We start from the raw sequence: 12,106 nt of genomic DNA, 5'->3' as shown, positions 1-12,106 counted from the left end.
AGCCACACAGGGACTCTCGACCACTTCACTTAGTCTTCTTCCCAGCTTTCGATGGGGTCGAGCAGGCTTGCATTTGCCTCGTAGCAGAGACCTCTGCGATGTTCAAAGATGAACGCCTGTCTTTCCTCCGGATCCATCTTGCCCTTGCTGGTCTGCAAGAAGCTGCTCTCTATGTTGATGTTGTTGAGCTTGGTAGCCAGATGGCTCGTGGCGGGGTTGCTGGTCATATTCTTAACGTGGCTTTCCATGACCTCCCACAGGCTTTTGTTGTTGAGTTCGCCACTCACATTGACTGTGGTTTGAATTTGAATGGTGAAGTTGGTAGGCTTGAGCTTCCTGCCAGCGATCTTTGTGATCCTGTCCTTAGACAAGCGACGCTGGGACTTACAAGCAGCGCAGCGGGTGAGCTTCCGAGAGCACTTGGGGCAATTGTTTTTGGCCTCGCTGCGGGCAACGTCTGTGGGAACGCTTTTGGACAAGTGGGTATGAAGGGTCAAGGCACGCGTGTTGGAGGTGTTATTGGTGAGGTGGAACGACTGAGGACCGTTGGCCCAGGCGTCGCAAGTGGTATGGGTCGATTGATGGAGCTCCTCATGGTGATGACGAGCCTCGCGCCATTGAGAACGAAGACAAGGACTTTTCAGGTTGTTCCAGAACGTCTCGCCGTCAAGGATCTGAGGCAGAGATGTCTCCACTGACTCCTTGCTTTGCGAGTTGTACCAGGTGATTATCTTCTTTTTGCTGTCCCATTGGAACGCCCGGTTGAGAGACCCGAAGCCGGTGTATTCGTATTTGGGGTCGGGGAGTTCGTCGCCCTGGAGAGTTGATCTGTGGACCATGCAGGAGTACCAATGAGACCACTCATTGAAGTCAGCCTCGATAAGAGTTTGATAGATGGAATGAACCAACTTGACCTGAACGAGGTCCTGCAATGAGAGGTCCACGTCGCCGATGTGAAGCCAGGCGAGACAGTTGTTGATGAGGAAGTTCATGCCAAAATTGGCCATGGGGCAGTTTTTGCTCTCCTCGACCCATCGCTCGAAAGCCTCGATCATGTCTGCGGACTTGGTCCAAATCGCTGTGATCTTTGGCTTCTGGCCGTGGGAGACTTGACGAGGAAAGAAGGGAATGCCATTGAAGCTGGCAAACTGACACTTGAAGGTGTCTGTGATGTTAACACCCTCGACGGTGATGGAAGGCATCTTGAACCGCTGTACAGTGGATGTTGATTGTTCAAGCTGGGAGCCGAAGCCTCGATGATCCTCAGGATCAGAAGGGTTTGGCCGTCGTTGGAGGGTTTGGGTGGTTGAAGATTTGTTGTCTGCTGACCGCAAGCCAGAGTAACAAGTAGAGAAAGAGATGTGTGACGGAAAGAAAATGTTCGACAGGAGAGCGCCCAGCGGCGTCGGGCGAGATTTTATTAGTTTGCCGGGGAGCAACGAGAGTCGGGAACGTATCTCCGATGAAGTTTAACCAGCAGGTTTAACATCTGGGCTTCAATGGCATCGTGGACCAAGGTTCCTTACGTCGCGTTGGATGGTGTGGAGACCAGTCGTGTAAGTCGCTGGATGAGGCCCCGGCTGCTCCTAGACTGTTTTCCCACTGTTGCAGTCAGCTGGCGGGAGGATGAAAGTAAATTCCTAGGCCAGATAGGCAAAAGTTTAGCAATAACAGAAAGCGTTTTCTTCATGGGAAAGTAAAAGAAGATGTCATTCTTATTCTCAGTATCTCGGAAGTTCAGACTGACGCGTTCGGGGCAGAAGGGCAAGGTGACAGCGAACCGAGGGTGTCTTTGAACTATGTTTACGACATTTCCAAAGATCTTGAATGAATTTAGAGATTTCGGAACCAAATGATACTGTTGAAATACACTTCTGTATGCTGCGGTACGCTCTGTGCAGACCACGTCACCAACTGTCCCGGCTCTTGCGACCCTGGATCAGTGATTCACTTCCTGCACATCACACGCCAGACCAGCAATCACAGTCTTCTGTGGGAGAAGCCGGTCATTTCAAGCTAAGAGTAAAATCCCCGAGAATTCCAAACGGCAGGATTTTTTCTTCTTCTATTGCGTTGTAGTGTATCCATTGATGCCTCTATCGTCATGCCGGTGGGAATACTGTGGCCATTGACGACCGCCGTTCAAAGCAGGTTGGCTGAACACAGTGTGCGCTAAGTCATCGTCCCTGGGACGTTAGTGGGGTCATCGGCTCCGCAAACCCCCTAAACGGCTTGGTCCCACTCTTTAAGGTAAGGACCCTTCCCCGGTTGTTGCCTGGTGTGAACTTGAACTCATCAACCACCATCCTCCACCACTGGGACATCGAATGTCGATATTATCCTCGCGGATTAGACCAAAACCCAATTCCTCTCCATTACCCTGTAATATACTGTCGCATATCACGTCGGAAAGAGGTTACTCATTCCTCCAAAGCCGTACTGCTCTCTCCGGGTCGTCAGCGTGGTCGACAGCACGCTCCATCACAAACCAGAGCCATCCTCTCCGACAAGGACCCATATCTCCTGCCATGCCGCGGAAAACCAGGGCATCGCTAAAGGCAGAGTTGCAGGATCAGAGCAAGGCGTCTCCTAGTCCGCCCGTTTCCACAGCATCCCCGCCAGGGTCTATACCCATCCTCACCTTCAAGGACGAAAGTGGATGGGAGGACTGGCTGAGGTTACACTGCGGCGAGCAGACGGGTGTCTGGCTGCAGATCAGCAAGAAGAACTCCGGCATCCCGACCGTCAGTTACGACGAAGCCCTCGATGTGGCGCTGTGCTATGGCTGGATCGACGGCCAGCGCAAGACCCACGACGAGCAATACTTCATCCAGAGATTCACCCCCCGCCGGAAGAACAGCCTGTGGTCGAAGCGCAACGTCGGAAAAGTCGCCGCGCTCATCGAGCAAAAGCGGATGACGCCGCCCGGCCAGGCCGAGATCGACGCCGCCAAGGCCGATGGGCGGTGGGACCGGGCGTACTCGTCCGCGAGCACCATGGAAGTGCCGTTAGATTTTCAGCAGGCACTGGCGGGAAACCCCAAGGCGAGCAAGTTCTTCGAAGCGCTCAACAAAACACAGCGCTACGCGTTCTTGTGGCGTATCGAGACGACAAAGCGGCCAGAGACCCGGAAACGAAAGATTGGCGAATATGTGGATCTTCTCGCACAGCACAAGCCGCTTTGAGATGCATCATTGGGCCGGCGTGTTAACAAAATATGTTTGGATGATGAAACAACAAGATACAAATATTAACGAGCAAATAGAATTGTCGCGCATCATGGTTGCAGGATTGGGAACTGCATTCATCTGTAAATGTCGAAAGATAGCATTCAAACATAAACATGATTTTTGATTGCGCACGTCAGTTCCTTTTGAGACGGAACAATGTTTTAAGAATGTCACTTCCTGTGGTATCGGGATGTTCTGCGATGTGGAGAACAAAGGGGGGGAAGCGGCTTCTACTCAATGTCACGGTACAGCAACAAATGGAACAACACAATAAACTGCCACGATGATAGAATTATGTGTGATTGTTTTCTGAGTCTGTGTTTGATGGCTATGACTACTTCCTCGGCGAAGTTTATAGCTGAATTATGGCTAATCGACGTACCCTCCGCAGCATACTTGGCTAAAACTCCGCCAATGCCATTCATCATCCATCAACTGATATGCCCAGCCACTTACTGGCTCTTCTCGGCAGGCTTCTCCGTCTCCTTAGAGGCCTCCGTATCCTTGGAAGACACGCTTTCGACCTTCTCAGCAGGACCAACCTCCTTGGCCTGATCCTGAGACTGGTCTTCCTTTTTTCCCTCTGGGTGGCGAGCATTCTCGTTTTTGTCAGCGATGGACTGGATGTGAGCGGAGACAGACTCAGTGGGGGGCCGATGACCGAGAAGGCGGGCCTGTTGTGAGCTGTCAGTGACGGAAGGAGGGGTATCAAGGAGAAAACCCGACATACCTCAGCGGACTGGATCTCCTTGGCGTCTTCCTTGGTGATATCCGACTCAGGCTTCTTGGCGATTTCAGCCTCCTTGTTCAGGAAGTTCTGTTGCTTGTCGTGAAGGCTCTGAGCAGTAGCTAAAGGGAATGTAACTGGTAAGCCAATGGAAACGAAGGCAATGAATGAAGACACCATACAAGCAAGACTACTGGCAACAGGGCAAACGTTGCCAGTCTGGGCTTTCTCGGCCTGAACGATGTCGGAAACCTCCTTGTTGGAGATGACGTGGCCATTGTCGGCGAGGTGCTGGACGGTTTCCATATCGACAGCCATTGTGGACAAAGTGTTTGGGTTCGGGTTTGTGAGGGAGAAATTCGGAAAGCAAAGGCAGAAGAGACGTGAAGTCAAAGTGTTCTGATGTGGATGAGTGTTTGCCGGTGGATGGAAGTTGGTTATTACGAAGGAGAGAAGTTTTCGGGTTGAATGTGGGAGATGGAAAATTTATGCAAGTCACCGGCATGCGGATTCTTCCATCGGGGCCGGGTATTTGCAGGAACGTTGGCCCAGTTCCTACCACTTCTGAATGAGTGATGAGTCTGGGAGATGGAAGGTGCCTCTCTAAGGTACCTAGGCGGCAGGCACCCAGCAACACTGACCCACAAGCCGCATTGTGATTGCGTTGCTTCCTTCCCAGCTAAAGAAAACGAAGGGAAGAAAACCTCCTAGAAACCGATTTACATCCGAGGCAGGAAAGCCGCAGGCAGGCGGTGAATTTATGGAAACGGCGTTTGGTAAACAGCCTGTCACCTAGAACACACAACATTGATGCTTCCCCGGCTGGGAAATTGGGGGAAGATTGGAATTTAACTGAGGGCTACCCATTTATTACTATTCCCAGGTCACAAATAGATATCAGTAGAATCCAGCGCATCTTGCGCAGAAAACAAACATATTACACCAATATTTCTGTCCTGTGTTTGCCACGGCATGATAAATAGTCGGATTTATATGAGCCCAACGAATTAAAAATGTAAAATTTCACCAAACCTGTAGTGGCCGCATCACAAGAAAGAGTTGAATCGAGGGCTGTAAATTGCGTATCCCGGACACAAATCATTTTTCCGTTCACTCAGTCAAATGATGACATTTGTCGGAATGAGCCGGAATATCCCTCAAACTTATGCTGGCTGGCCTCAGCCGCACTTGGAGACAGTTGCAGTCATGTGGACAAGACAGCCAAGCGCCCTGTGGACGCCTTTAAAATTCTCGGCTCCCAATGGTACGCACCAAACCAGCCCATCCCGACATGCTTATTTTAGACAGACAGATATCTTAACTCGCGCTTCAAACCAAATTCTCAAGCCTTAGTAGACCTCACCTCCGTTGGCAAGCCACATTTCCCAACGTCTCCATGAGCTCGTCCGAGGCGTCGGGCATCGTATACCGCGCCCTGAATCATGCCACGGACGATTTCCGGCTGCTCTACTTGAAGCCCTTGACCATCTCCGCGCTGCCCTCTCGGGATAATGGTCTTGTTGACAGCGAACTTCAGTACCACAGCCTCAGCAACGCCCCTCCATTCATCGCACTGTCCTATTGCTGGGGTCAGGTACTCACCCAGTGCCCCATAATCATCGACGGCACGATCCAGCAATGCGGCTTTAACGGCGAAGCCGCCTTGTGTCACCTCCGCAGGGACAAGGGTGTCCATGTGTGGATCGACCAGATCTGCATCAACCAGAATGATAACGCCGAAAAGAGCCACCAGGTCCAGATGATGCGCCACATATACACAGCTGCTTCTAAGGTAGCTGTATGGATGGGTCTGCCTGCCGATGACAGCGACTCATTCGTCCCTCACGTCCGCGCCATGAGCTCCCTCATCCGGCAACAGAAGTACATCGACGTGGTACGGAGTCATATAGACATGACGTTTCTGCAGAAAATGGCCCACGCCTTCCGCTCATTTTGCGAGAGGGAGTACTGGACTCGCCTATGGATCATCCAAGAATTTGCCGTCGCTGGAGAAATCGACATACTCTGCGGACACGCTTCCATCGGGTATTCCGAACTCAGGGAATTTCTGCTGTTCCTGAACCAGATGTACCTGCATTACCCCAAGATCCAGGAGGAGGCTGACATGGCAGCCAAGATGGCGCTGGTCGAAATGCTGCGCGGCTTCAAGACACCGGCTAACAGCTTTCTCGAAGGAGTCCTTACCCGGAGACGCAGGTATCAGACAAAACATCCTGCATCATCAGAGGACGCCGCGAACCAGCCGTTGGGCAGCGTGGGGGAGGCGATTTTGCGGGATGGTGAGAGTCTCTTCGCGGTATTGGTGACAACCCTGGTTCTGGAGGTCGACTACAACCACACGCAGGCGACCGACCCTCGCGATCGCATCTTTGCTGTGATGCACTTTGCTGACGATGTCCACGAATTCGAGGGTCTCCCGGACTACAGCCTCAGCTGTGAGCAGGTGTACCGGGACGTGGCACGGCGAATTCTCATGCAGGGAAACGTGGACCTGCTGTCGTACTGCCAGTTCCCCCGCAAAACTCCTCTCGCGACGTGGACGCCCGACTGGAGGATGGGTATCAAAAGACCAAACAACGGAAACCCCTGGAGCTCCAAGTTCAATGCTTCAAACGATTCTTTGGAAATGCAAGCTGTCGCGGCTCCAGACGAAGAGACCATCAGCCTGCGAGGGGTGCTCGTCGACATCATCACCGAGGCGGGCAATGTCTGGGACCCAGACTGGATCACAGAGCTAGACTGCAAGGCCGCGCTAGAATACATCGATGAGATTGGCGACCTTTGCGCCCAATCCCCCATGTTGGCCGGCAAAATCAAAGGCCAGGACTTCAAGGACGTTATGCGCATATGCATAGCTGATCATTACAACTATAAGGAGGCGGAGAGGCAAACTGAGCTGCAGGATGGGTTTGCTGAGGCGGTCAAGTGGATGAAGAATGAGGTTTCCAAGGACAGCACTGGAAAAGGAACGGGGATCCAGACGGAGGATACGATCGGTTGGTACGAGCCGTGGTACGTGTTTTCGATAAAACATCTCCACGCGAGGCGGCCGTTTGTATCTGGGTCAGGATATGTGGGACTGGCGCCGATGCATGTTCAACATGGTGACAAGATTGTCATATTCCTGGGCGGGAAGACGCCGTATGTTATTAGGGAGACGAGCGCCGGCGTCTTTGAGCTTGTTGGGGAAGCATATGTGCATGGCATCATGTATGGCGAGTTCATGACGGACGATGTCGAGACCAGGGGTTTCGCGCTCCGATGAGCGGACGGGAAGCATGGCCATTCGTTTGACTCTTACTTCATCTTTGTTTGCAATATCTGATCAAATTCACACACTTTGAAATCATCTTCCATACTCCCTAATGGTACACAAATCGAAGGCAACTAAGGGAGCGCAAAGGTGCACCTTGCTTCCCTTCCATGACACTCGATCGGATCCGCCCAAGTCGGAAATAGCGGGGCGCCTCATGAACAGGCCCGCTCAGTGCACCCAAACTCGATTCTCTGAACTTTGTCGGGTTGGTACCATCAGCTGATATCGTATCTCAAACCAGGCGGCAAAAGAAGAATTCCACGAAGCAAGCTTCAAATGAACAAAATGTTGATGACAAGAGTGGGATTCGAACCCACGCCTATTACTAGACTAGCACCTGAAGCTAGCGCCTTAGACCGCTCGGCCATCTTGCCTTTGTTGATGACTCAGGAAGCGGGGTTTTGTCTCAAGACCTCAGACCAATGCGTCCGTTCCGCCGACTCATCATCATCCCAGTGAAAGCATTCGTCGCATTCGTCACATCTATCTACATAATCCTCCAAGCTAGAATCTATGTTTAAACTCTAGTCAGCTATACTACTATCGTAGTTGGTAACGCATAAAAGATTAGGATTCCATTAATTTGCGCTGTATTCAACTGACTACTTCCCTTTTGCAAGAGTGTCTGGGAATGGACATCACATAAAGCACTCGATTTGGCTTTTCAACTAAACAAAATCAGGCGGTTCCGAAATTTCATGTTGACATCGCTTATGCATGTTGCTATATACCGGTAAGTACAGAGTGCATACAATCAAGAATGGGCACGGGGAATTAGTGACGGAAGAAACTATATAATTCAAAAGGTCGTTACGGGTCGGGACCTGAGGAAACAAAAATGGCCACGCCGGCTATGTAACAGGGCGCCTAGAGTTGAGTCTAGCCGCACAGCACAGCGCTGCATAAAATATGGAGGATCTTTCAGCGCGTGTATTCGTACTATTGCCGACGTTGTGCAACAGGTCCTGCCGCAGTGGCTCGCTGTGCGCTGCAACATCCTAGTCCTGTATCCTTTCCTAGTATTATCTTCCAAGCTCCATAACTTTACTCAATCTTACCTAAATTAATAATTGAGCTTTTTTTGTCCACACGAAGATTCTAAATAGTCTGGATGTTTCCTACCTTAACCCATAGGTTTTTGGAATTTGCCTTCCCAATCAAAGTTATCTGCAATGAGTGTAAGCAGCCTCATCCGGATTGATAGATTTGAGGCGGGCCTGCTTACTCACTGATCCATTACTGAGATGGACGTTTTGATTTGCAGCCTAATGACTTGGTCAACTGGATCAGTGTGTCCAGGGCTCCATCCAGAGCTCCAGCATATAGGCACGCCAAGTCTCGCTCCTCGTTTTTAAGATCCCAATGACTCAAATCCATATCCCCCAAGCATTCAGCCACACATCTTTGTCCATTCTTGTTCCAAAACTCTCGGAATCGTATAACCTCACCTCCAATGATACCGGCCTCTATCAGGTATGGTGATGCGGAACCCGGAAACTCCAAACGGAGCAACTCGCATACCTTGTGCCATTGCTGCTTCAGGCTCAAGTGTCTGTGCCGGCGAGAGAGTAGCCGCACCTGGTCATCTGAAATCCCTTCAAACGGAAAGCCCTGTCGAAGGGTACAAGCGCGCTTGACGATGTGCTTGTGTTGACGTTTTGCTGTAGGGAAGTCCTTTTTGCAAACTGGGCAATAGAAAGGGATTCGATGGCACTGCAACAGGTGTTCTTTGACGTGCGTCATGCTCAGCAGACGGGAACGCTTTAGACATCCTGAGTACTTGACCGGGTCTTTCTTATAAAATGGGCAAGCTATCTCTTTCTTCCGACTGCTAGACGGGCTTAGGGGGGTTTGAAGGTTGCGAGTCTTCTCATTTTTCCTCTGGTAGGTGTACTTTGTCAAAGCAGCCTGGATGACTTTGTTTCTAGCAAAGAAAAGCGGGTTGTCGGGTTCGAGTACTGCAGTCGTATCTGCCCACTCATCGAAGAATCGCCACTGGCGCTCGCTAATGATTGAACTTTCTGACATCGCTTCGTTGACGTCCTCCATTTGGTGACGATCTCCAAGAAGCTTCATGTCGGAAGGCGCAAAGCTCCAAGTAACATTTTCTTCTACTCGCGTCACTTGATCCAAACGGTTTGAATCTAGCCACGAACGTATGTTACCAAAGGTGTAATCTTTGGCGGTTCGAGAATTTTCTCCTCGGGGAGAAATTTCGTTGTTGGTGAGGAGGCTAGGTTTGATACACCCTCCCCTCGACTCAAAAGATGTAGCCTCCGCCTTTTCCTCCAGAAGCAACACCTCGATTGGCCGGGTTTGGGTTTGTTGCGTGGGGAAGCATGCGAGAGGTGTCTGGTCGTCTGCCATGGAGCAGAGATTCTGGTTTTGAATCGTATCGCTTCCTCTGGCTGTTGCAGAGGTGTCATTAAGCTGTTTCTTTGCCCAACCACTCATAATACTGTAAGCCCCAGTGGGAACTTGACCAGTCCTAGGCAGGTCCGTATGGTTATAGTGAGTGGCTTGCGTCATTCCGGGCTTCCCATTTTTTTGCAACGAGGGAACCGCGTCATGGTGTTCGTGTAGTATCTGCGGAGGCCCCCGCCTCATAGGACTTGGATACTTCGATATATCGATGTCCTTTCCTCGCTGGTTTTGATGGACCCTCGAGTCTTCGGCAACACGAAAACTACTTGCACTGCATGTGAAGACAGTCAAGATCGGATGCGAGGACCTCTTCTGTGTCGAATTCCGGCTGCTTGTTGTAAGAATAACAGAAGTAGCGCCCATTGAGATATCATTCCATGGACAACTCAAAATTCTGGTTGCATCCATTCTTTTAACGCCGGATACTAGACGCTGTAGACACGGCGGCGGCCGATCTTCCTCAGTGCAGCATGGAAAGCCGAAGAACTCCAGCCTTGATGCGAGAACTAGTCCGAATAAAGAATTAGGATTATGGAATTCTTGAGGCCATTCGCTAACTTCGTCGTTGGAGTCTTCTTGTTTACCGGACTGCGGGTACAAAGAGTTTGGCATGAACAACAGGCACCAACGAGCGTGGCTGTAATATTCTTTCAGGCAGTCGAACGGCTGACGAGCTCCTCCGCCGAAATCCATGTCCATGTCAGTGCAGCAAGAATCCGGCCACAGATACTGAAGCCCTCGTGCTTGGACCAGACCACAAGCTACTTCAAATCGTTGGGATTCAATCTTCCCCGACGTCCAATTCGGGCTGCTGGTATTGTTTCCAGTGGGATCCAGGTCCAGATTCCGATGCCAGCAGGAAGCAACCGTTGCATACGGTGGCGTGCTGCTCCATTTGGTAAACCATTCGAACCGCTTGGATTTGATCTCAAAAAGTTTAATGCCCATGTTGCGGGCTTTCTATTGTAGGCTGGATGGACGGCACTCCGTGTTATATTGCAAAATTAATAACGTGACGATGAATAGTTATAGAATACCATTGAGAAATTGATCAGACAGTGTGCTGAATCAGATATCCTCAATACTGTAGATATACCCTGCGCTTTCAATGAAAGAGAGAGGAAATGGCAAAAATCAAGATCAGGCAAATAGGAAAGTTTGGTTCCGCGCCGGCCAGGCACAATTGTGCTGGACTAAGACGTTTCTGGTTGCACCAACAAACTTACGAGGCACACCATTGGTTCGGCTGCAAAACTGCGTTACCCCTCTGTTTTCGATTGGAAATGAGATTGCCACATGCAGACAAAAAAGATGACCCTACACAATCGAGTCTGAAAGTAGCTCGGTGAATTTTAGATAGTATCATTCTGGGCCGATGCCTGCTGACCCATTGGGCTCGAAGCAACTCTCCTCGCGTCAGCCAGCTTGAATATGCGACAATTTCTGCTTTTTCATGATCACGACCATATCCACCCAAAATCAATGTTATGATAGCATTACGGGACTGCTCGCCAATCCCAGGTGAAGGTTCTACTGCTTACCGAAATTCGGTGTCATTAAGCATGAATCATTAAACCAACAGGCCACTGAATGTCCCTTGAATCAGCACGCATGACTGTTTAATATCACCCACATGTGATACCGCCAGCAACGCATTTATTTGTTTATTTGCAGTTGCCTTGCCATTGTTTCGGTGCATAGAGGAAAAACATCCGACATGATGAGGTGTTGTGCCAGGGGAGTACTCAAGGACGTACTATGATGAGATTGGGCTCATAAGCCCATATACATCCTCGGTAAGCCTCGTGGAGGGTCTTTTAAGGCTTTCCACTCATTTTGTGGTGGCCCCTGACATCTATGTTGTACTCAATCAAAACGATGGCCACGGAACTGACGATATTTTTGAAGTGGTCTAGAGTTCGAGGCTTACATCCGGTGTCTTTTCCTTTCTTTTCTTCTATAGTTGTAACTAAATAATCATGTTTGCGACGAGGTGCTTGTACAGAGCGTATCAACCAGTAGATCGCCATTGAATGCAAGCTCCCATGAGAGGCGATGGTGCTACAAGCCAATATCCTGTCTAACAACTAGGCCCGAGTTAAATGGAGCTTATAACCCAACATTCTTAGCAAACGCCCTGCTTTTGTTCATTCTTGGCTCACAGCAAGCCAGCAAACCCGGCGCCTGGAATAGAAAACGTTCGTTAGACTCTAACTTTGGACTATTACACACGAAACTTTAGGCAGCAAGTTGTGTTGTCCAATTTAAATTTCTTGTCTTTCCTTGGTCCTTGTAGCCTGTGGAAACAATAAAAAATGGTGGAAATACAATTAAGACAGCTTGCAGGAGAGAAAAAGAAGAGAAATCTACCGAACTGTGCCAGCCTTG

At 50.1% G+C, this 12,106-nt stretch overlaps 5 protein-coding genes across 5 annotated transcripts; 2 read left to right on the top strand and 3 right to left on the bottom strand.

The window, feature by feature from the left end:
* Nucleotides 1-29: 29 nt before the first annotated feature.
* EsH8_VII_000992 (uncharacterized protein) lies at nt 30-1,202 on the bottom strand (the record flags this gene model as incomplete). Its single annotated transcript, XM_083271125.1, has 1 exon — nt 30-1,202. One exon carries the CDS (start codon nt 1,200-1,202, stop codon nt 30-32), a length of 1,173 nt encoding a protein of 390 aa, XP_083128682.1.
* Nucleotides 1,203-2,528: 1,326 nt separating this feature from the next.
* Nucleotides 2,529-3,185, top strand: EsH8_VII_000991 (uncharacterized protein; the record flags this gene model as incomplete). Its single annotated transcript, XM_083271124.1, has 1 exon — nt 2,529-3,185. The coding sequence occupies one exon, from the start codon at nt 2,529-2,531 to the stop codon at nt 3,183-3,185; it is 657 nt and encodes a 218-aa protein (XP_083128681.1).
* A 497-nt stretch (nt 3,186-3,682) lies between these two features.
* EsH8_VII_000990 (uncharacterized protein) lies at nt 3,683-4,275 on the bottom strand (the record flags this gene model as incomplete). The annotated part of the gene is made up of 2 exons (XM_083271123.1): nt 3,683-3,904; nt 3,961-4,275. The coding sequence occupies 2 exons, from the start codon at nt 4,273-4,275 to the stop codon at nt 3,683-3,685; spliced, it is 537 nt and encodes a 178-aa protein (XP_083128680.1).
* Nucleotides 4,276-5,353: 1,078 nt separating this feature from the next.
* EsH8_VII_000989 (heterokaryon incompatibility protein-domain-containing protein) lies at nt 5,354-7,243 on the top strand (the record flags this gene model as incomplete). The annotated part of the gene is made up of 1 exon (XM_083271122.1): nt 5,354-7,243. One exon carries the CDS (start codon nt 5,354-5,356, stop codon nt 7,241-7,243), a length of 1,890 nt encoding a protein of 629 aa, XP_083128679.1.
* Nucleotides 7,244-8,530: 1,287 nt separating this feature from the next.
* On the bottom strand, nt 8,531-10,666 carry EsH8_VII_000988 (uncharacterized protein; the record flags this gene model as incomplete). Its single annotated transcript, XM_083271121.1, has 1 exon — nt 8,531-10,666. The coding sequence occupies one exon, from the start codon at nt 10,664-10,666 to the stop codon at nt 8,531-8,533; it is 2,136 nt and encodes a 711-aa protein (XP_083128678.1).
* Between the last annotated feature and the right edge of the window lie 1,440 nt (nt 10,667-12,106).

The sequence above is a fragment of the Colletotrichum jinshuiense genome, chromosome 7 (genome assembly GCF_051148585.1).
Source record: "Colletotrichum jinshuiense chromosome 7, complete sequence".
Lineage (NCBI taxonomy): Eukaryota > Fungi > Ascomycota > Sordariomycetes > Glomerellales > Glomerellaceae > Colletotrichum > Colletotrichum jinshuiense.
The sequence above is the reverse complement of the archived record's forward strand: the minus strand, read 5'-3'. Positions and strand labels throughout refer to the sequence as shown.